Genomic DNA, 23,807 nt, shown 5'->3' with positions numbered 1-23,807 from the left:
CAGGGAGCCGGTACTGGTGCCAGTGACAGGCTCATGCTCGCTTGCTGCCTTTTGAGAACCGGCCTGTGTTTCCACTGGTTTCGAAGAAGAATGGAACAGGATAGAGGTGTACGTATGCAGGGATGTAGGTTCACATGAATTTCATTTGATGGATTTATTTTGATCCATTTTGGATTTAAAATTTTTATAAGGTGCCGTACAAACAAAATGTTTTCAGAGTATGACTTGTTGTGCTCTGTCTCTATTACCTGTATCCACTTTGGTCTGCTTATAAGCTCCCCAGTCTATGTGTGCAAGTGAATTTGCAGTCTTTTTGCCACTCAAGAGCCAAAGTACTCTATTAATGCAACCTGCGACATGTTTATAATTTACTACTAAATCTGGCCAGCAAATCAATCTTTTGTTTTCTACAGAATTAAAAAGACTGTGTTGTTATTCCACTAAAGAAATGGCAAGTTGTTTCATTGCCTGCACCAGTGATATTAAATAAAACTATATCTGCTATGGATTGAATTTTCCGGTTAGGTTTGGACGCGATTGCCCGTCCCACTTTCGTTGACGCTACAGTTCCAATTTCTGAGACCAGTTTTTCTGGTTCAGGGGCAGTTTTTTTGTGCTGGAAACGCACGGAACAAGTTCCTGAATGGGAAGAAGTCCAGCACCAGCACCAGCACCAGCAATGCGTTTGTGGAAACGAAGCAACAGTGACATGCTAGAATGCATAATCGACCTGACCCACTCACGGAACATACCACAGTCTGGTGGTTCACCTGGATGACCTCATCCCCTGCATGGATCTTCTTACAGCGATCAGCTGGGGACTAAATAGAGAATTGAAAACATTCAACTGTGTGTCATAAGATAGAACCGTGTGAAGCCTGACCATGATATCTGACTGAAGCTTGACTGTGACCTCAGACTGTGAAGCTTGACTGAGACTGTGAAGCCTAACTGAGACTGTGAGGCCTAACCGCCTGACTGTGATGTCTGAAGCTTGACTGTGACTATGAAGCCTGACTGCGACATATGACTTTGACATCTGACCGTGACTGTGTAGCCTGACTACGATGTCTGACTGAGACGGTGAAGCCTAACTGTGACTGCAACTGATGTTCGTGCACTCACTGATAATTATGCACGCACTGTAGGCCTGAAACACAATTTCAAACCTCTGAATGTACATATGGCAGAATTGACAAATAAAGACATCTGACATGCTATTCTATATGCCAGCAGACACACACCAAGGTGGCCACACATACATCAATACACAGGAACATATGAGTACTGCACATGTACCCCTTCTGTAGTTCCTGTGATGACGTGCAGTCCATCGTATGTAGATTTGATGTACATGCCCTGTGGGTGAATAAGGGGGGTTAGAACTAGGTGAGGGTGGCTCCCCACTTTACAGGCATGCGCATCACACTTTAATAAACAAAACGGCCTTTTGACTCTGCCTGTGTTCCAACAGATATATGAGCTGATAATTCCCAAACCTGCAGTCCTAACATCTGTCCACATATACATACACGTGTTTATGTATGAGTTACCATGTGTCAAGGCTTCCAGGCCAGTTCTACGGGCCAGTATATCCCACCTGAAACATGTTATATATTCGGATAAAAAAGGGATCTTACCAATCCCTCTGCAGGTTTGATGTTGCACAGGTGGACCACCTCCAGGTGGGCAGACTGGGAGACCACAGGGTCCGAGGATAAAGAGATGATGTGGTCGCAGACTCCCGACAGTGTCTTGCACTGAGAAGATAGACATGCACCTCAGACTTTTAGCTTACATCGGAGAGGTGCATCTTCCTGTTGTGAGGTCATTCAGCTCTGTCAGTCTAACTGGCTAGTTCAGTTGTAGCTGACAACCTGAAGAGGGCGCAGTCAGCCACATATAACAAAGACTGCAGTGAAATGAGCCTGTTGGATATGAGGCCGTGATAGATGCATCATACAGGGAGACTGTGTGAGGGTTATGTCATCACAGCAATGTGCTTCTTCAGTATCTCCAAGGTGGATCCAACTCACCACATGTAGGATCTTGTTCTCGGTCTCGTACACAGTGCAGTCCTACAGAACAGAGAAGAAGATTCAGCTCACTGGGCACACATTCACTCCTACCCATAATTCCCGGCTCTCTGACTCATTTATATTTTCAGTGTCAGACTGACACTCGAGCAGCCAGCTCCTCACAGCTCCTCACTGCTCCTCGCTGCTCATCACAGGACACTATATTCCCACCAGTCACCCATAGCATCCGCTCTCCTGAGAACTGCAGGAGTTAATGTTCTGATCACGTCCGTCTTGTTGGGTGGGAGGTGTGGGTGAGGGGGGTTCACTCGTCACCCACGATGCCCTGCTGCTCCGTGACAAATGAAATAGCTGCAGTGCAGAGCATGAGCAGGAGAGAGCAAGCAGGAGAAAGCAAGCATCTACCCACAGCTGCTGGGAAAAGGTGGAAGAGCCCATCACTCACACACACACACACATGAGCCTAACCCTAACCCTTATCCAGCCCTAACCTTAACCATAAGTAACCAAACAAAAGAACTTTTGGCTATTTTAGTTTTTTAATTAATTCACAAATTTTTTATTAAATTGAGGTTTATATTTTGAAAACCTGAGAAATGTCTCCAAAAAGTAGTAGGTTTTAACATATTGTCCACACTGTCACTGATTTTACTCCCTGCTCTGCAATGGTCTTACTCCTTTCTCTGTTAACACACTGTCATTGATCTTACTCACTGCTCTGTCACTGCTTACTGCTCTGTCACTGCTCTTACTGCTGTCACTGATAAGTCACTGCTCTTACATCTTTGTCATGGCACATCACTCTTCTTACTCACTCTTGCTCAGTGTGCGAGCTCTATTACTTATTTTCCTCGCCACTGTGTCACTGATATTACTCACTGATGTCAGTGCACTGTCATGGCTCTTACTCACTGCTGTCACTGCTTTTATTGCTCTGTCACCGCATTGTCACTGCTTTTACTCATTGCTCTGTAACTGATCTTACTCACTGCACCGTAAATGCGTTTACTGCTCTGTAAAGGCTCTTACTGCTCAGTCACTGAAAAAAAAATCACTGCACTTGCTCACTGCTCACAACACTGTCACTACTCTTACTCACTGCTGTTACTGATTTTTTTTACAGCTGTGTCACTGATCTTACTCACTGATGTCACTGTACTGTACTGCTCTGTTATTGCTCTTCCTCATTGCTCTGTTATTGCTTGTACTGTTCTGTCACTGTGCTGTGACTGCTTTTACTCACTGGTCTGCTACTGACCTTACTGACAGCTCCATCACCGATCTTACTCACTGCTGTCACTGCTCATACTCATTCCTCTGTTACTGCTCTTACTCACTGCTCTGTCAGTGATCTTACTCACTGCTGTAACTGCATTGTCACTGCTCTTGCTCATTTACCAATCTTACTCACTGCTCTTACTGCTCTGTCATTGCACTGTCACTGCTTTTACTCACTGCTCTGTCACTGCTCTGTATATGTGCTTGTGATTCTGTTACTGCATTGTCGCTACTTTTATTTACTGTTCTATCACTTCTGTAATTGCTTAAAGGGCATTCTGAACAGTGATTTGAGCAGGACAGTGATGACAAATTTAATAATACATCAGATATTGCTATTATTACAAACCCTAAGGCCCTGGGTTTGTCGCTCAGGTCTTTAAGTGTGATCTGCCTCGGCTGCAAGTGTGCTTACCTGCTGGACGATGGTGGTCAGCTCCAGGCACAGCTGTATCACGCTGTTCCGGGTTACGGAGTAGTCGGCCACTGCGGCAAAGGGGGACCTAAGGAGACAGGAGATCCTGCTTGCAGATTCCAACATGCAGGAGGTCAGCATGCCGGCTGACTGCAATGGTGACTATGTAGGTGGGCAGCCATGCGAGATGCACAGAAGGCCGCACCGTCCAGAGCCTCAGAACAGGATCAGATTTCAGGCACTCCCCCCAGACCTACACCCAGCCCCCGGTCCAGCACAGTCTGAGGGCTTTTTTGCTTAAGCATCTACTGTGCAGATGCTAAAAATATGGCTAAACCCACAGAACATCACAGATGATTGAGTGTGCTTTTGTGCTGGTGTAAATGAGCAAGTGTGTGAGCTTGTGCCATGGAGTGTCCCTGGGTGTGTGGGTCTATGCTTGGTGTGTGTATGCTGACTCTTTGCTGTCCTGCATGCTTAGATTGAAAAATGTCTAATCTTATGTCTTATTTGTGAGACTGTGCAGTAGCACAAGTACAATCTGCAGCATTACCTGCTTTAAAAATGTAAGGGCTCAGTACTGAAAGTAAACAGCCTATACTGTCTGTCTGACACATTCCTGTCTGTCTTAAATTGTCTTCCTTTATCCTGCAAGCCCATCTAACATAAACAAACATGACAGACAGAACCAGCTTTGTTCTTAACTGCATTCTGCTTAATAGTTGCAATTAAAGTAAATAATCACCAGAATCATTGAGTGTGTGTAGGTGGGAGGTGTTACTGGAGGATCCATAATTAGGCCAACAATCAGGCTAATGAGATACCTCATATCACTGAGTTACTCAGAGATCACATCCATACATCATGGCCTTGTGGTCATGTAACTTGGCCAGGTGATTTGGATCAGGTCCGATAGACCATACAGGAAAGAATGTTATGTAAGAAAATCAGTGAAATCTTGTTAGTGCCACCTGCATGTTACTGCACTGCACATCACCACACGACACTGCATAGCACATATCACCATATGACACACATCCCTGCACTGCATACATCATGGCACTCACGCATCGCTGCACAATCATATCACTGCAAAGCACACATAACTGCATATACACATCACTGCACATGTAACTGCACACGCACACACACATACAGACATATATCACTGTACACATGCACACACAGACAAACACATACACCACCACACTTGACACATCACTGTACACGAATGTCACTGCATGCAGAACATTGTGGCACACATCACTACACACAGAGCAGCACACATAGCACATCATTTTACATGAATGTAATTGCACGCACACATCACTGCACTGCACACACAGACACACACACACACACCATCGCCGCACAAATCACTATGCACACATCACTGCACGCACACATAAGTACATACTCACATCACTGCACACAGCACCACACTGCACACATTACTGCATGTACACACCATTGCACACAAACGTCACTGCACACACATCCCTGCACGCACACATAACTTCACTGCACAAATCACTGCGTGCACATAGTATGTATCACTCTCCCATCTATTTAACCTTTAGCTGACCTTATCTGTCAAATATCAGCACTACAGCCTCACAGACTACACACACCCCAGCTTCAGGCTAAAGTATACACCATCCCTTTAAATATATCAGCTGCATTTGTGATCGTCTGTGGCTTTTCGACACCTGTCTTCTGAAATCTTCCTCTCCAGTCTGAGTCTGTGAGAAAGAAAAGTGACCTAGATACAGTCCGGAAAAGTGACTGTGCTGGGGCCGGAGACGCAGTCACACCGACGTCCCATGTATACAGACCTGCTGTGAAAGCTGGAACTTTGCGTTTCCTCACAATCCTTACCTGTCCAGCCAGGCCAGCAAGCTTTTGGCAGCACCGATGAGGTCCACTACAGACGTCAGGAAGTCGTTGGGCAGCTTGCGCGCGCTGCGCCCGTCATAGTGGCCACTGCGCCGGCGGCCTGTGATGAAGTTCTGCAGGTTCTTCGCTGAGGCATTCAGCTTGTGGGACAGCGTCTTCAGGTTCTCCGTCTCCAGCCCGTAGTTCTGTAAGACACAGATCCAGAATCTAGATCGCCATGAGCTGAAAGACATTTTCATCACGTCATCAGATACTTATCAGGCTTGTTGACACTGAATGATCACAGATGTAAAGGCACTCCTGGGCTGTTAGAGGGAGAGCTTGCAGGCCTGAAGGACAAACACAGCAGCAAAGCTTCACCTGATTGCTCCAGTCCCTTTTAATAATTAAGACTGAACCCTAGGGAATGTTTACTAGAGAGACACAGCATTTTGGGGAAGACGGTGTGATATAATACACAGCACTCTGTATTGTATTAACAGCGTGTTATTCTCCAGAGCTGAGTGTTGGAGAGAATGGACCCCATGAACAGTACTGTGGGGGGTGCGATAACCAGCCAATGCGTGGTGGTCCTGTGGGAGGGTGTGGAATACCCAGCAAATTATAAGAGATTACAATGTTTGTTTATCCACTGGAATGAACCAAATTAGCTGACAGGATTAGCATGAAAAAAAAAAATCACTCTGTGCATGGGTGCAAAGTGGTTAGGAAAGTGACCAGAAGAGGAGGCAATGGAACCAGTGGTGAAAGAAACCAAGAACCAAGTCCCTCACACTTTCACGGGTCAGCACTGCCGTGGTACCCTCCTGGAAGTCTTTTCTGCAACCTTAAACATCTTTGTCTTCTCTAACACAGACTGCTGAATGATTTCAGTTAGTCAGTTTGAATGATTCCTTATAGACATAGTGTTCAGGCTTGTAGCCAGTGTGGTCAGCCAGTGTGATTAGCTAGTGTGATCAGCCAGTGACCTAGGCAGTAAGATCAGCAGAGCTCAGGTATGTCATGAGCAGAGTGCTATCACATCCTGTGTGGGTCAGACAAGCAGTTTGACTCACCAGAGCACAGAGCAGGTCCACAGCTTCCAAGATGAGCTCCTGATGACCAATACGTGACACGCCCAGGTCCTCCAACTCCTGGTGCGTGATACGCAGAAGCTGGTCCCCACCTACCTGCTCCCGCTCAAAGTTCTTAATGTACTGCTGCAGGCAGTCATCCAGGCCTAGGACAGAGAGACCCTGCATCAATACGCCAATCCCGGTAAGAGTACAGAGAGACCCTGCATCAGTACATCAACTCCGTAAGAGAACAGAGAGAACCTGCATCAGTTTACCAACTCAGTAAGAGTACAGACAGACCCTGCATCAGTACACCAGCTCAGTAATAGTACAGACAGACCCTGCATCAGTTCACCAACTCAGTAAGAGTACAGTGAGACCCTGCATTAGTACACAAACCCCAGTAAGAGTACAAAGAGACCCTGTATCAGTAAACCAACTCAGTAAGCGTACAGAGAGACCCTGTATCAGTACATCAACTCAGTAAGAGTACAGAGAAACCCTGCATCAGTACACCAACCCCAGTAAGAGTACAGACAGACCCTGCATCGGTTCACCAACTCAGTAAGAGTACAGAGAGACCCTGCATCAGTACACTAACTCAGTAAGAGTACAGAGAGACCCTGCATCAGTACACCAACCCCAGTAAGAGTACAGACAGACCCTGCATCAGTTCATCAACTCAGTAAGAGTACAGACAGACCCTGCATCAGTTCACCAACTCAGTAAGAGTACAGTGAGACCCTGCATCAATACACTAACTAAGTAAGAGTACAGAGAGACCCTGCATCAGTACACAAACCCCAGTAAGAGTACAGACAGGCTCCGCATCAGTACACCAACCCACGTAAGAGTACAGAGAGATTCGACATCAGTACACTGACACCAGTAAGAATACAGAGAGTTCCAACGTCAATACACAAGATGCCAGAGACCAGCCAGTCAGTGTCATGTATTTCCATGCACACTCACAGCCACACACTAACATGCCATTAGCATGGAAGTTCTTCACTGTGAAGACAACACAAAGCTTGCTATGTGTAATACACGTAAAGCTGAAGTAGACCGCGGGGGAACCACCACGAAAACGTAGTGAAACATCGGAGGTGAACTTTAAACTGATTAAATTGATTATTAAACATATACTAGATAATCTTGAAACTGAATACTCATTAACATTACAAAGCTAGCGATGGTTTTTTCCTATGACAGTAAGAATTTTTTAGCAAAATTTTAACCCCCTGTGCTATAATGTCCGTGCACTATGAAGGTATGAAAAAGCTTGATTTTAATCTAACTTATTAGTGATGTAAGAATTGTATGTGCATAAAATGTAATGTTGATATTAATAATTAATAATAATACATTACGTCTATTATTATTTGGAAGAGAATAGTTCACTTCAGTTTTATTTGGAGGTTTATAACCTATGGAGTTTGTATTTTAAAATGAGTAAAAAAAGGGAAAAGGGTCAATGTCGTGTTATCTAGTGAATTTAAACATACTGGAAAATTACTGGTACTTGTTTTGTTATTTAAATCTGCTGCAGCTGCTATTGGTTGGTAAACTAAAATGTGTCAGATAAAGTGCGGTGGGCAGCAGTTCATGTTCAGTTAATTGCTATTTGTACCTCTTTCCAGTCACAGAGCACTGTATATTTGAGACTTGTTTAAGTGTAGCTTAGTTTGGGACAAAGTGTAAAGTTTAACATCTTTATTTTTATTATGAAATTGGCTGTGTGTATGAATGGTGTGTGAGTGTGCCCTGCAATGGGCTGGCCCCGCATCCTGGGTTATTCCCTGCCTCATGCCCATTGCTTCCAGGATAGGCTCCAGACCCCCCGCGACCCAGTAGGATAAGTGGTTTGGAAAATGGATGGATTTTTTTGTATATGCTGTTTATTATAGTTCTTAGAAATCGTAATTGGGAAAAATGGGTATTTGGCAGGTTCACATTTGGGAAAAAAGAAAGTGAAAAGAAAATTGAAATCGGTGCATCTCTAGTATAAATGTGTAGGTGTCCTGTGATAGAAGGGTGTACCCCAGCCTTGCACCCTGTGCTGGCTGGAATAGTGTAAAATGTGATGTAAAATGTGCGTGGGTGTGTTTCTGACTTTGTGGATGTGTCCCGGTGTGTTTTCTCACTTTCGATTTTAAGCGAAAGTTCTGTAGCCGCACCCACACAAAGCCTTACACTGCATGTGTATGCGTGTGACTCCTGAGTCATTCAGCCACGGTGAGGATGTCCGGTGCAGTTTTCGCAGTGCTCTTACACAGCTGTGCAAATACCATCAGTCACAGTCCGACATGGCCGACTGGGAAGAAAGAACACACAGACCCTGCCTCTCCAGAACACACACACAGCCACACCCCCTCAAAGACACACACTCAGCGCTATGACCTAGTGTGGCGTTGGTTCAGAAATAGAAGCAGAATTTTGGGTTGGAGCTGAGACCGAGATACGAAAAGAAGGAGCCCCCAGAGGCTAAAGCCTGTTACAGTGGCCATTGTCTGCAGCGCCCCAGAGCAACTGCCCCCTGCTCATACCACTCTGTGTCACCACTGCCCTTAAACCTTCTCTTATTGTTTTTTTTTCAGAGGATTATTTTCCGCTTACTCAGGCACCGCATTTCTGTTCGGAGGCTGTAAAGGAGAGAGGAAGGAGGCAAACGAGAGGCAGGCCGGACAACGAGTGCCGTGAGCTCACCTACGCAGCGCAGTGCCGTAATCGCACCTCCAGAATGCTGGCCCAGTTTGCGAACGTAGTGTCAGACATTAAGGCTAAAGGACGCCCTCGGTCCCTCTCTCCTCCTACATCTCTGCCACACCTCGTCCTTGATCTCCTCCCATCTTTCACCGCTCTCCTCTTCTCCACACATCTCTCCGCTCTGCTCTGCCCTCCTCTGTCTCTCTGACTCTGACACACACAGGTCAGACACGGCGTCACATGCTATATCGGGTTACACACCGAGAACATTGCACACTATACCGTGTGACACTATGAGTACAACATTATGCACTATATTGTGCGACGCTCTGAGTACAACATTACGCACTATACCATATAACACGCTGAGTACATTACACGGTATACTGCATGACACACCGAGTACGATCAGGGACGTCAGAAGCATTTTGAATGTGGGGGGGACACACTGGCATAAAACTAATATTTTATGTGAAATGCGGGGGGGTCCAAACGGATAATTATGAAATGTGAAGGGGACACGTCCCCCTCAGAATTAATGGCGGCGACGCCCATCGTACAGATTATGTCGTTGGGCGACGTAGGGCTACAAGAATGATTCCTGGTCTTAGAGGAATGTCTTATGAGGAGAGGTTAGCTGAGCTGAATCTGTTTAGCCTCGAGCAAAGGAGACTAAGGGGGGACATGATCCAGGTATATAAGATTCTAACAGGTCTGGATGCCGTTCAGCCAAATGCCTACTTCAATATGAGTTTAAATAATAGAACTCATGGCCATAAGTGGAGAACATTTTAAAACGGATTTGAGGAAGCACTTCTTTACACAGCATGTAGTTAGAGTATGAAATAGTCTTCCTGTTAGTGTAGCACAAGCTAAAACCCTGGGTTCCTTTAAATCAGAGATTAAATAAGATTTTAACAACTCTGAGCTATTAGTCAGGTTCTCCCCAAACAAGCTTGATGGGCTGAATGGCCTCCTCTCATTTGTAAAGTTCTTATGTTCTTATGTTGTTTTGGATCAGTCACACTCCTGGTCACGGTAAAATATGTACAGTAGGGCTCCCATCACAGCGGACATGCTGGGGAGTGTGGGGTGGAATCTGCACGGGGTTGGAAACAGAGAGCCTACAGGACTCCCCCCGGCTGTGGAATAATCTCTTTATAACACAATGCAGAAAAGGAGGAGCCCCCTCTGCAAGAAAACAGCAGAAACAGGAGGATTAAGGAGAGGAGCTGCTGCAAGGCTGAAGACGGAAGCCGCAGGGCAGGAGGTGAAGGCTTAGAGCTGTAAATGCTGCGCAGACAGGGACAAGGAGCCCCTCACTTAATATGACTAATCGACTAAAGAACCTGATCATTAACATGGGCGTCAGTAACACAGGTGACCAACACAGGCATCATCACCATGATTTACCCACATACAGCCAGCAAAGTATGAACCAGAGAAGGAGAGAGGCAGAGAGAGATGTAACTGCCTCTCAGCCCAGCTCCCCTCCCTGCCTCTCCTTACATCTCAGACCAGCTCCCCTCCCTGCCTCTCCTTACATCTCAGACCAGCTCCTCTCCCTGCCTCTCCTTACATCTCAGCCCAGCTCCCCTCCCTGCCTCTCCTTACATCTCAGCCCAGCTCCTCTCCCTGCCTCTCCTTACATCTCAGCCCAGCTCCCCTCCCTGCCTCTCCTTACATCTCAGCCCAGCTCCCCTCCCTGCCTCTCCTTACATCTCAGCCCAGCTCCCCTCCCTGCCTCTCCTTACATCTCAGCCCAGCTCCTCTCCCTGCCTCTCCTTACATATCAGCCCAGCTCCCCTCCCTGCCTCTCTTTACATCTCAGCCCAGGTCCCCTCCCTGCCTCTCCTTACATCTCAGACCAGCTCCCCTCCCTGCCTCACCTTACATCTCAGCCCAGCTCCCCTCCCTGCCTCTTCTTACATCTCAGCCCAGCTCCCCTCCCTGCCTCTCCTTATATCTCAGCCCAGCTCCCCTCCCTGCTTCTCCTTACATCTCAGCCCAGCTCCCCCCCCTGCCTCTCCTTACATCTCAGCCCAGCTCCTCTCCCTGCCTCCCCTTACATCTTAGCCCAGCTCCCCTCCCTGCCTCCCCTTACATCTTAGCTCAGCTCCCCTCCCTGCCTCTCGCTGCCTCTCAGCCCAGCTCCCCTCCCTGCCTCTCCTTACATCTAAGCCCAGCTCCCCACCCTGCCTCTCCTTACATCTCAGACCAGCTCCTCTCCCTGCCTCTCCTTACATCTCAGCCCAGCTCCCCTCCCTGCCTCTCCTTACATCTCAGCCCAGCTCCCCTCCTTGCCTCTCCTTATATCTCAGCCCAGCTCCCCTCCCTGCCTCTCCTTACGTCTCAGACCAGCTCCTCTCCTTGCCTCTCCTTACATCTCAGCCCAGCTCCTCTCCCTGCCTCTCCTTACATATCAGCCCAGCTCCCCTCCCTGCCTCTCTTTACATCTCAGCCCAGGTCCCCTCCCTGCCTCTCCTTACATCTCAGACCAGCTCCCCTCCCTGCCTCACCTTACATCTCAGCCCAGCTCCCCTCCCTGGCTCTCCAATCATCTCAGACCAGCTCCTCTCCCTGCCTCTCCTTACATCTCAGCCCAGCTCCCCTCCCTGCCTCTCCTTACATCTCAGCCCAGCTCCCCTCCTTGCCTCTCCTTATATCTCAGCCCAGCTCCCCTCCCTGCCTCTCCTTACATCTCAGACCAGCTCCTCTCCTTGCCTCTCCTTACATCTCAGCCCAGCTCCTCTCCCTGCCTCTCCTTACATATCAGCCCAGCTCCCCTCCCTGCCTCTCTTTACATCTCAGCCCAGGTCCCCTCCCTGCCTCTCCTTACATCTCAGACCAGCTCCCCTCCCTGCCTCACCTTACATCTCAGCCCAGCTCCCCTCCCTGCCTCTCCTTACATCTCAGCCCAGCTCCCCTCTCTGCCTTTCCTTACATATCAGCCCAGCTCCCCTCCCTGCCTCTCCTTATATCTCGGCCCAGCTCCCATCCCTGCCTCTCCTTACATCTCAGCCCAGCTCCCCTCCCTGCCTCTTCTTACATCTCAGCCCAGCTCCCCTCCCTGCCTTTCCTTATATCTCAGCCCAGCTCCCCTCCCTGCCTCTCCTTACATCTCAGCCCAGCTCCCCTCCCTGCCTCTCCTTACATCTCAGACCAGCTCCCCCCCCTGCCTCTCCTTACATCTCAGCCCAGCTCCTCTCCCTTCCTCCCCTTACATCTTAGCCCAGCTCCCCTCCCTGCCTCCCCTTACATCTTAGCTCAGCTCCCCTCCCTGCCTCTCGCTGCCTCTCAGCCCAGCTCCCCTCCCTGCCTCTCCTTACATCTCAGCCCAGCTCCCCACCCTGCCTCTCCTTACATCTCAGCCCAGCTCCCCACCCTGCCTCTCCTTACATCTTAGCCCAGCTCCCCTCCCTGCCTCTCAGCTCAGCTCCTCTCCCTGTCTCTCAGCCCAGCTCCTCTCCCTGCCTCTCCCTCCATCTAAGCATAGCTCCTCCCTCTGCATTTCCCTGCCTCTCAGCCCAGCTCCTCTCCCTGCCTCTCCCTCCGTCTCAGCATAGCTCCTCCCTCTGCATTTCCCTGCCTCTCAGCCCGGCTCCTTTCCCTGACTCCCAGCCCAGCTCCTTTCCCTGCCTCTCAGCCCAGCTCCTCTCCCTGCCTCTCCCTCCGTCTCAGCATAGCTCCTCCCTCTGCATTTCCCTGCCTCTCAGCCCGGCTCCATTCCCTGCCTCTCCCTGTAACTTATGGCACAGGTAGGAGAGGTTTATACCAAAGTAGGAGGGATTTATGCCACAAGCAGAAGGGACTTGTACCACAGATAAGAGGGACTTACGGCACAGGTAGGAGAAGCTTATGCCACTAGTAGGAGGGACTTATGCCAAAAGTTGGAGGGACTTATGCCAAAAGTAGGAGGGACTTACGCAGCATGTAGGAGGGATTGATAACTATAGGTACATCCACACATCTCATGAGAGGTGCTGTTTGTGCAAAAAAAACCACAACATCATCTTCGCCTTCTTTATAAACATCAGAAAACCACTCTTTGTTTTCATATTTATTATAATGTAATATAGATGTAATCCTGATTTATTACAAATGTAACTGTAATCTGATTATGTTTCTTTCTCTCACAAGTAACTGTAATGCAGTTACTTGTATTCTCTTATTCCCCAAGCCTGGAATTGCCTTAAATTGCAGTTTTGGTCACCGGAACCCAAGCCATTCTTTCAAATAGCAAGCAATGTAAGTAGATGTAAATTCTATACAGGATAAATTTATACCAAGCCTATGTTGGATGCATTTGTCAACTAATTTCCCTATATCTCTGACAGGCTAATTTATATTACTGCATCCGAGAAAACAACTTCATCCAAGTTGGACCTAACGTTTTATTATGTCTGTTAGAAAAAGGTATAAATCTATGAATGTGCCCTCACATAATATGTAACATTACAGTATGCTGGGGCATTTAAGCTTGCAGCAAATTGCAAGAAATCTGTTGTTTATGCTATTGTCTAAAAGGCCATTTCTGGGTGATTGACAATTCCATACCAGACAGCACTGTAGCATTCTATGTATGTCTGCAAGTGTCAATCAAAATGTTTAGTATATTAAATCATGCCACATTCCTCATCAAGCATGGCTGGATAAGCTTAAGATTTGAGACTTTTTGCTCACTGTTTGGTCCCGCCCACTTGAAAAATCTCTCCTGTATCCCTAGAAAATACCACAGGGCTATTAAAGAAAAAGCAATAAAATCACAGGACTATCACAGGAATACCACAGACCTACCAAAGAAATACTGCTGAACTTCCATGTAACATACTACAGGAAAAGCAAGTAATACCACAGAAATAACATAATGTTGTCACAGGAATACCAGAAAAATACCACAAACATGCTGCGAAAAATGTCCCAAAATATCACACGAACCCCAAAGGTACACATGAAATACCACATGAACATCTGCAGTGCCACAAGAAGAAATGCCAAAAGAACACATACTTTGTACAGGGCCTGTCTGCCCAGCTCCTCTCCCTGCCTCTCAGCCCAGCTCCTCTACCTGCCTCTCAGCTCAGCTCCTCTCCCTGCCTCTCAGCCCAGTTCCTTACCCTGCCTCACAGCCCAACTCCTCTCCCTGCCTCTCCCTCTGTCTCAGCATAGCTCCTCCCTCTGCATTTCCCTGCCTCTCAGCCCGGCTCCTTTCCCTGCCTCTCAGCCCAGCTCCTCTCCCTGCCTCTCCCTCCGTCTCAGCATAGCTCCTCCCTCTGCATTTCCCTGCCTCTCAGCCCAGCTCCTCTCCCTGCCTCTCCCTCCGTCTCAGCATAGCTCCTCCCTCTGCCTTTCCCTGCCTCTCAGCCCGGCTCCTTTCCCTGCCTCTCAGCCCAGCTCCTCTCCCTGCCTCTCCCTCCGTCTCAGCATAGCTCCTCCCTCTGCCTTTCCCTGCCTCTCAGCCCGGCTCCTTTCCCTGCCTCTCAGCCCGGCTCCTTTCCCTGCCTCTCAGCCCAGCTCCTCTCCCCGCCTCTCCCTCCATCTCAGCATAGCTCCTCCCTCTGCATTTCCCTGCCTCTCAGCCCGGCTCCTTTCCCTGCCTCTCAGCCCGGCTCCTTTCCCTGCTTCTCAGCCCAGCTCCTCTCCCTGCCTCTCCCTCCATCTCAGCATAGCTCCTCCCTCTGCATTTCCCTGCCTCTCAGCCCAGCTCCTCTCCCTGCCTCTCCCTCCGTCTCAGCATAGCTCCTCCCTCTGCATTTCCCTGCCTCTCAGCCCGGCTCCTTTCCCTGCCTCTCAGCTCGGCTCCTTTCCCTGCCTCTCAGCCCAGCTCCTCTCCCCGCCTCTCCCTCCGTCTCAGCATAGCTCCTCCCTCTGCATTTCCCTGCCTCTCAGCCCGGCTCCTTTCCCTGCCTCTCAGCCCGGCTCCTTTCCCTGCTTCTCAGCCCAGCTCCTCTCCCTGCCTCTCCCTCCATCTCAGCATAGCTCCTCCCTCTGCATTTCCCTGCCTTTCAGCCCAGCTCCTCTCCCTGCCTCTCAACCTAGCTCCACTCCCTGCCTCTCAACCTAGCTCCACTCCCTGCTTCTCTCTGCTTCTCAACCCAGTTTCTGTCTCTCTCTCTCTCTCGCTCTCTCTCAGAGGAGAGAACTGGTACCCCCTAGGATGGACCACAGTTGGACACACAGCAAGCTTTAGTCATGGCATGATCCAGAGAGGATAACAGATGAATCGTGGGTAAATTACAGATTCCCTTAAGAATCACCAAGTATAACACGCAGTGTTCCAGGTAAGTCACGCTCACAACATGGTCACATTCCACTGTCACAAAGCAGTCACAACATGACTGTGGCAAGGTAATCTGTCCCTCTGCACCCCAAATGCTGGAGAATGCTCTCAGAATGTTTGGGACAGACAGACTCAGTGGACACCAACTGTTGGGACAGCTGTCACAGGCACTGCAACAGGGTAGAGTGCGAGGGGACACATGCCTTGTACACCCATGGTTGCCCAGAGTTGCCCATCCCTGGAATTCAGACTGCATAGCACTTTTTAGGTCAGAATTCCACAGAAGCAGGGAATTATGGGAAGACTAAGATTGATCGCAGGCTCAGGAGTGTAACAGCCACACACACTCACACGCAGGTTGCCATTTCAAGTGCATGTGGTGGCTGAGCGATCAGGCCCTGGAGCACTGTGGGAATGGCTGAGTGCAGCTCATTCAAAGAGCAAAGCTCCCCGCGCTTACTTTAAACCCAGAACCTCCCCTGCAACTATGACATCAGTCCGATGTCACTCACCACACACTGAGGGGCACGGCTTCTCTCAGCTCACAATGGGGGGGTGTGGCGTCACTCAACACATGCAAGGGGCATGGATTCACTCATCTCACACTGTGGGTGTATGGCTTCACAAAGCACACAATGGGGGATGTGGCTTAACTCAGCACACACAAGGGGCATGGCTTCACTCGGTACACACTGGGTGGGCGTGGCTTCACTCAGCACACACAAGGGGCATGGTTTCACTCGGTACAAACTGGGGGGCGTGGCTTCACTCAGCACACACACAAAGGGGCATGGCTTGACTCAGCACACATTAGGGGTGTGGCTTCGCTCAGCACACATACAAGGGGCGTGGCTTCACTTCCCACACACTGGAGGGCGTGGCTTCACTCAGCAAACATTAGGGGTGTGGCTTCGCTCAGCACACACACAAGGGGCGTGGCTTCACTTCCCACACACTGGAGGGCGTGGCTTCACTCAGCACACATTAGGGGTGTGGCTTCACTCAGCACACACAAGGGGCGTGGCTTCACTTCCCACACACTGGAGGGCGTGGCTTCACTCAGCACACATTAGGGGTGTGGCTTCACTCAACACACACAAGCGGCATGGCTTTACTCGGCACACACTGAGGGAGTGTGGCTTTGCTCAGCACACACAAGGGGTATGGCTTCCTTGGCACACACTGAGGGGTGTGGCTTCACCCCCTTTGCACGCACTTGGTGGGTATGACTTAACTCCACACACACTGGGGGACTGCTGAAATGCATATTGAAGAAGAGCGATATTGGAAGTGAACAATATCGGAAAAAGTTCATATTAGGATATTTGAAAACTTTCTGATAACTATTTCAATATTTATAAAACAAAAAAAGAGTAGAAAGTTAACCAAAAATAAATTATAGCCAAATAGAACCTGTTATTATCTACCAACAGAGTCTGCCAAATAAGTTGGTAGTGTGGCCGCAAGCAGTGCCAAAAGACACAACGCAGTGCCGACAGACACAACGCAGTGCCGACAGACACAACGCAGTGCCGACACATCACTTGCTTTTGCTCAATATCATCTCTGTGAAATCCAAAACATGCCCATACAACGGAAGACATGTCTTTTTGTGACCAGATCTTGTTCGATTTTCTCCTCCTCACTGATTTTGCTAAATTTCTCACGAACACGCCATAATGACTAGTACTGAGTCTGACAGCAATGACAGAATTATGTGCATGCAGAAGTAGAAGCGGTAAACTGTACACAAAGTTTTTGCGAAAATCTATCATATAATGTTAAAATGGAATGTATCATTTAAATTGCAGTGTTTGCTAAGTTTTGTTTTACAGCAACTTATTGTCTTAACCCAGGTGAATATCACGATTTCAGATGTGGCAACTGCGTATGTGTAACATGTGACACCAACATTAACATCTCACACGGTGCAGGCTCATGTGGAAGGTGTGCAGTGCGCAGAGGGACTGCGTTTAGCGCCTGCTGTAAGCGCAGGAGTGATGTCCCAGAGCAGAGCGCAGTGATGACGAATCGCAGCAGACACCTACGCAGGCACCATCATGCAGGCCCAGCTGCAGTGAAGCAACTGCCTCTTCACAAAGGTCCGTGGCCCCCAGCCCGACCTGAGGCAGCTTGGGAATTACAATGAGCCCCCCTCCAAAGTGGCAGCATTGGGAACACAATGAGTACCCCCCCCCCCACTCGACGTGCCAGCATTGGGAACACGTTTAGCAATCCCCCCCCCCCACCCCCCACCCTAAAATGGCAGCATTGGGAACACAGTAAGCCCACCCAAAAAAATGGCAGCACTGGGAATATGAGGCCAACGTTAACTAAATCCTTTTCTCTTACCCTCTACGTCTCTCTCACACGCATCTCCACATTAACCAGAGAAACGCAGTGCTGATACGTGGGACGCAAACCTACGAAGCCGATGTGAATGAGGATCAGATCTTGTAAAGAGGAACTGACACAAAGACTCATCAATCAGACCAAGCAGCAAAACACTACACACCACAGACACGAAGGGACACTACACAGCACCAACATCACAAACTGCAAACACACACAGAACGGTTATCGTCGGTGTAATATCCTCTCGTTACACAGGTATGTTTACGCAGGTCTGCTTTATCGTTTGTTCGCTACCCCTCTATCACACACATACAGGCCACCATCTACTATAGCTAACCTACATGGGGCTCAGTTACCACGGCAACCACCGGACAGCACCGTCCCTGCGGCCCAGATGGTCGTGATTGGACTGTAGGATTCGATATGAGTCAGCTGCTTAAACTGTGGGGGTGTTTTGTGTTGGACTGTGCTGTCTGTTAAATGCGTGTAACTTCCACAAGGTCTTTCGTAGCTGGCTTTTCACAGTCACTCCATCAGCCTGTATTCAAGGACCCCTGGTCTCACTCGGGGGGGGGGGTGCTCCCACCCCATAAGATGGTGTACCCAAACACAGCATCATAACATCCCAGATTTGGGCAATGTTTTCTGGGTACACTTAAGGCATCCAGGACGTTTCTATTCATTGAACTGCCCACTCCGAGGGAAATGGACCACCCTGCTGTGGACTCGCTGGCCAGCATTAAACCGTGAAAAGTGCGGAACGGCATCTTAATATACACACTGACAGCTGCAAACGTGGTCGGGCGATGCTTGCGGTAGTGCTGAGGAACTTCAGAACCTTCTGGGACTACAGCAGCACATACGAGTGAGAGACACGTCTGAGTTAGTATCTTGGTACAGTTTGGCCCGAGGTGTCTGAGCTGCGGGCAGGTCTTCAGTGGCACATGTCCCAGCACAGTGAGAGGCACATTAATCCTCCTCACTACAGAGAGCGGAAGAAGAAGCCAGCACACACACGCACCCACATACAGAAATGAGCAGGAATATCACAGAAATAATGCAGAAATAACACTGGGCTTCCCACTCACTGCCAGCTCACTGTCACTGGCAGCACCCGACCTCCAAAGCGAGGCGATTCAGAAACAGACAAAAAACTGGCCAAGAGGAAAATCACTTGACATTTAGGGGCTGCTTTCTGGGGACCCCGCATAGGATGCCAGCTGACTGGGACAGAGCGCCACCTGCAGGGACGCGTTCTTTAAATAACGTCACCAGGTCAGCTGTTAGCAATGAGAGGCCGCACTTTGCACGTTCCAGAGAATCTGTCATCCGGGTCCAACCTCCTCGACTCCCGTTAATTTGTGAGTGCTGGTTACAAAAAAATCAGACTCTTGTCTTTAATCAATAGAAAAATTGTGAGGCGCAACCTTGTGTTTCCGTTAGCATTTTGCAGTGTACAGCGTATACAGATACGCCGTACACTGGTGTCGGCTATTATAACCTCTCTACCTTCTCTCCCTAACACTTCCTCCACACATCACCCCTGCAATGGCTCTATGTGTGTGTGTGTGTGTGTGTGTGTGTGTGTCTGTGGATGGGTGGGGGGGCTATCCACTCGGTCGGGTGGTGAAACGGACCGCGGGTGCGTCCGCTATTTAAATAAATGCTGTAAATGATAAGTAAGCCTATCTAAGTGCATCGATATGCAAAGCGCGTCCGCACGGATTAGCTTGAAATACGGAAGCATGTTTAAAAGGTACTTTTCAGCATGACTTTGTCTTTCAGCGCACACTGCGGCGGTATATTTTCTGTCAAGCGCGTTTCCTCACGTGGTTTTTGTTTTTGTCGTTGAGCACAAACACCTGTTTAAACCAGGTTCGGAGACGTCCGCTGCCCGGGGAACAAAGACATCGATCACATCACATGGTTCAGATCCCATATAAACACACGCCGGTCACCTCTCATGGTTCAGATCCCATACAAACACGCCGATCACCTCTCATGGTTCAGATCCCATACAAACACGTTGATCGCCTCTCATAGTTCAGATCCCATACAAACACACGGCGATCACCTCTCATTATTCATATACCATACAAACACATACCAATCACTCTTATTCTAATCCCATACAAACACACGCCGATCAACTCTCGTGGTTCAGATCCCATACAAACAGGCGCCGATCAACTCTCATGGTTCAGATCCCATACAGACACACTCCGATCAGCTCTCGTGGTTCAGATCCCATAAAATCATACGCCGATCACATCTCATGGTTCAGATCCCATACAAACACACGCCGATCACCTCTAATGGTTCAGATCCCAGACAAAGCTGCTCCACCTACCTTTCATCCAGTCCACCACTTGACTCGGGCTCCATTTGCTGACCGGCTCCATCACGAGTGCCATGAGGACCTTTGCGCTCTGTCCTCGTTGCGCAGCGTGGGAAATGCACGGCTGTCCCAGGAGCGCCGCTTCTTCGGCTGCGGCTGCGGCTCGTCCTCCCCGGCGCTCCGTGGGACCCGCTTCGCATGCAGATGGCGGAGCAGCTTTGCCCGTCTTCTCTAGCGGTTCTCCGCTGGAATTCGCCTCATTCCCTCGGACTGGGCAGTTATGTCCGCCTGGGTGGCTCCTTTATTCCTCATTCAAGACTGCTTTCCACCCTCCGCTTTTCTGCCGTGCGCATCGCAGCCCTTTCACACCGTCCTTCGGGGGCGAATTGGACCGAGCCCAGATTCTGGAGCACGTTCTCCTGGCATCGTTTGTCCCCTTTCCCTGCTTGCAGACAGGCTGCCTCCGCTCCGCTCCCGGCGTCTCCTCCGGCAGAAGGACGCCGCCTATCGGCACTGTCAGCTGAGAGAGGCGCTCGGTGTTGGTAAACAGCGAGACTTTACCCACCCACGCAATGACACGGTCGAGAAATAATGTGCGTTTAATAATCTGCGTCTGAAATCTAACGCTGCTGGACGTATATGTGCTGCGGGGTGCTGATGTATTACAATACCAGCTGCGACAGAGACAGCGGCGATAATGATGCGCAAGAAATGCTTTGTTCTGTGCGCCTCTTTCTCCTCCTTTGTGTCTCGGGCTTTCTCACCGGACCGGGAAGGCTGCGGTACCACTGATCCGGAGAGGTCTCCCACCGAACCGACACAGGGGGCATCACACGGGCTAAACAAGCATTAAAGTCTCCCGAGCGAAGGAAACATTAGTTTATTTCCGACAATACGGACACGAATGAGTGCGTCCCTGCTGAGTATGTGTCGGCATGTCATTGTAGTAATTGTAGAAAATCGTGTTTCTTGACCAAAACAAATGGATCACGAACTGAAAGTGAAATCAATAGAGCACATTAACCCAACAGGTTAAGGGTGGTGTGTTTAAAAGTCTGACACGAGGGTAACATTACATTCTCATTTTCATAGAATACATGGAGGAAATAAGTCATTTGGCACTTAAGCAAGCGAGGGTAAAACCCAGTGTAGTACAAAATAAATCGACTAATTATTGGTGGGTTGAATTAGTTATGCCGGTAGCCCGAGACGGTTCCCTTTCGGAAGGAGTGTTTCCGAAGCGCTGATTGTTACGCGTTTCTTGGTGAAAGACGGGCTGAGAGTGATTTACTGTGCAGGTAGAAAGGAGGCGACACGTCAGATAAATGGCTTGAAAAAAATGAATAGATAGTAGAATCCGTTATTTGTGTTTTGAGTGAGTGGAGCGGATAACGGAGAGCTTTAGTGTTTCACTTGTTGGCCAGGTTTGGGGACACCAATTTCAGGCAAGGCAGAGAAACACTGATGCTACTTATACTGGAAATAGATGTAAGATAGCAAACACAAAGGAACTCCGAAAGACAGCAGCCATGGCGACAATGACATTCACTACACATCAGCATTTCGAACGACAATCAAACAGGAGTTCATTTAGCTGCTTAGTATACTTGGGTGATTAGAAGGCCGCGATTTTTTGCTGAGAGAATCTCGATCGACGGGGAAGTGGCCACTAGAAACAGCAGGACTAACGAACATGTTCTATCTTTGCTGTGTATCATGAAATATGATTGGAATTTGAACAGTCTGGCTTGCAGGGAGCACGCCGATTGCGGGGTAGGAAAGACGTGTGCTGTTCTCACCCCCACAGGACGCGCACCAGCGCCAGACGCTAAAGCAGGTGTGGAAAAGGGAGGGAGGGGGGCCGTTACATAATCGCACTGGCTGTGAGAAAGCTTCTTGCAGCACAGGACATGAGCAGTTTAACGCCCACCTGTGTGTGTGTGTGTGTGTGTGTGTGTGTGTGTGTGTGTGTGTGCGTGTGTGTGTGTGTGTGTGTGTGTAGCCAACTCAGAGTCAGAGCTATCTCACCTGTGTGTGTGTGTCTGTGTGTGACTGCATGTATAGCTAGCTGTGGTAAAATCTGTTGCTTTTTAGCTTTGTGACATTTTACAGGTCCCCACAATATAAACTTCAACCTTATAAAATCTGGCAGAAATTATGGCTGAAATGAAGTAGAGATGAATGGAGAGTCCCCACAAAGATATTGATGCCCCCCCCCTCTCTTTCTCTCTCTCTTTCTTTCTGTATTTGTAATTAGTACATTGTGAGGACTAGATTTTCCTACAACATGATAAAATCCTGTACCGTTTACCATTATACCACATTTGTTGGTCCCCACAAGAATAACCTCAGTTTTATAAAAAGGGTTAGGCCCATAGAAATGGCTGGAGAGTTTCCATAAAGATATGAATATGTGGACTGTGTGTGCGTGTGTGTCCAGAGTCAGAGTAGCCCAGAGTCAGAGTAGCCCAGAGTCAGAGTAGCCCAGAGTCAGAGCTAGGCTGCAATTCTTTGCCGTGGCTCACTCATAGCAGACAAGCTGCTCTTCAGCTGCTCTCATGATGTGAGAATGAGAGAAAGGCTGGATTGTAACCTCAGTCAGGTTAGTGAGCTGACTGGTCAGCAAGATGGAAAATCAGATGCAGTTAGCGGCAGTAAGATCAGCCTGCTGTGACGGAGCAGCCTAGAGGAGCCCCGTCGACGTCATTCTGGCACTTCGTGTCTTGTTAACCACACCCCCCAGGGAAGCCCCCCCCTTGTCGGGACTCCACCCAACCTGAAAAACCTGCTCTGCTGGTTCTTAATTACCAATCCCTCCTCTGCTGCCAGAAGCTGCTGGAAGAACTGGTATTCTATTTCGGGCCACGCCCCTTCCCAGCTGCAATCATGGTTTCCTGATTGCTCTGCTGTTTTTAGTGCATGTGGTACAGTTGCCGAATTTGACATCTTCCCTCTCCGTTCTGGTTTTCTGATTTAATTTTTGCCCCAAGATTATGTGTTTTTGCCTTGCTTCTGACTGACCGTTGCACATCGCCTGCCAGCCATTCTGTGCCTTTTCTGCTGATTTGATCTCTGATTGCTGTCTCTGTCTCTGACCTGGACTGTCTGACTACAGTTTTGCCTGCATAATAAACCTGGTTCCCTGGACCCGATCCACATCAGCTCCTTACCGCCGCATTGTGAAGTCCAGCAGTGTTTAAATGATCCAGATTCACTGTCCACCTCCTTTCCTGATGGCTGGGGGATGATACTGATTTAGCTTCCCCTATTACCATTGGACAGTTATGCTCGACTCCACATGCTTTCTGATCTCGGTGTGTGAGGATCAATCGATGGCCTGAATGAAGACATATGAATCATGATGTTTCAGGTGCATCCATATAGTCAACCAAAGTTAATAACAATGGAGCCTTTATGCCTCAGACGGCTGCCATGGTAACAGCAG

At 48.9% G+C, this 23,807-nt stretch overlaps 1 protein-coding gene across 1 annotated transcript in view; it reads right to left on the bottom strand.

Annotated features, from left to right (window-relative positions):
- The window catches only part of LOC125720140 (connector enhancer of kinase suppressor of ras 2-like), a 35,122-nt gene extending 14,025 nt beyond the window's left edge, over positions 1–21,097 (bottom strand). Inside the window, exons 1-8 of the mRNA XM_048995275.1 lie at positions 20,375–21,097; positions 6,684–6,847; positions 5,611–5,813; positions 3,733–3,820; positions 2,037–2,078; positions 1,641–1,760; positions 1,300–1,359; positions 753–821 (exon numbers count right to left, since the gene is read on the bottom strand). Of these exons, the coding sequence (XP_048851232.1) occupies positions 753–821; positions 1,300–1,359; positions 1,641–1,760; positions 2,037–2,078; positions 3,733–3,820; positions 5,611–5,813; positions 6,684–6,847; positions 20,375–20,438 (810 nt within the window). The 5' untranslated portion in view covers positions 20,439–21,097. The remainder of the gene's footprint in view (positions 1–752; positions 822–1,299; positions 1,360–1,640; positions 1,761–2,036; positions 2,079–3,732; positions 3,821–5,610; positions 5,814–6,683; positions 6,848–20,374) is intronic.
- Positions 21,098–23,807: the final 2,710 nt, after the last annotated feature.

This window comes from Brienomyrus brachyistius, chromosome 24, assembly GCF_023856365.1.
Source record: "Brienomyrus brachyistius isolate T26 chromosome 24, BBRACH_0.4, whole genome shotgun sequence".
NCBI lineage: Eukaryota > Metazoa > Chordata > Actinopteri > Osteoglossiformes > Mormyridae > Brienomyrus > Brienomyrus brachyistius.
This window is presented reverse-complemented; position numbering and strand designations above follow the sequence as displayed.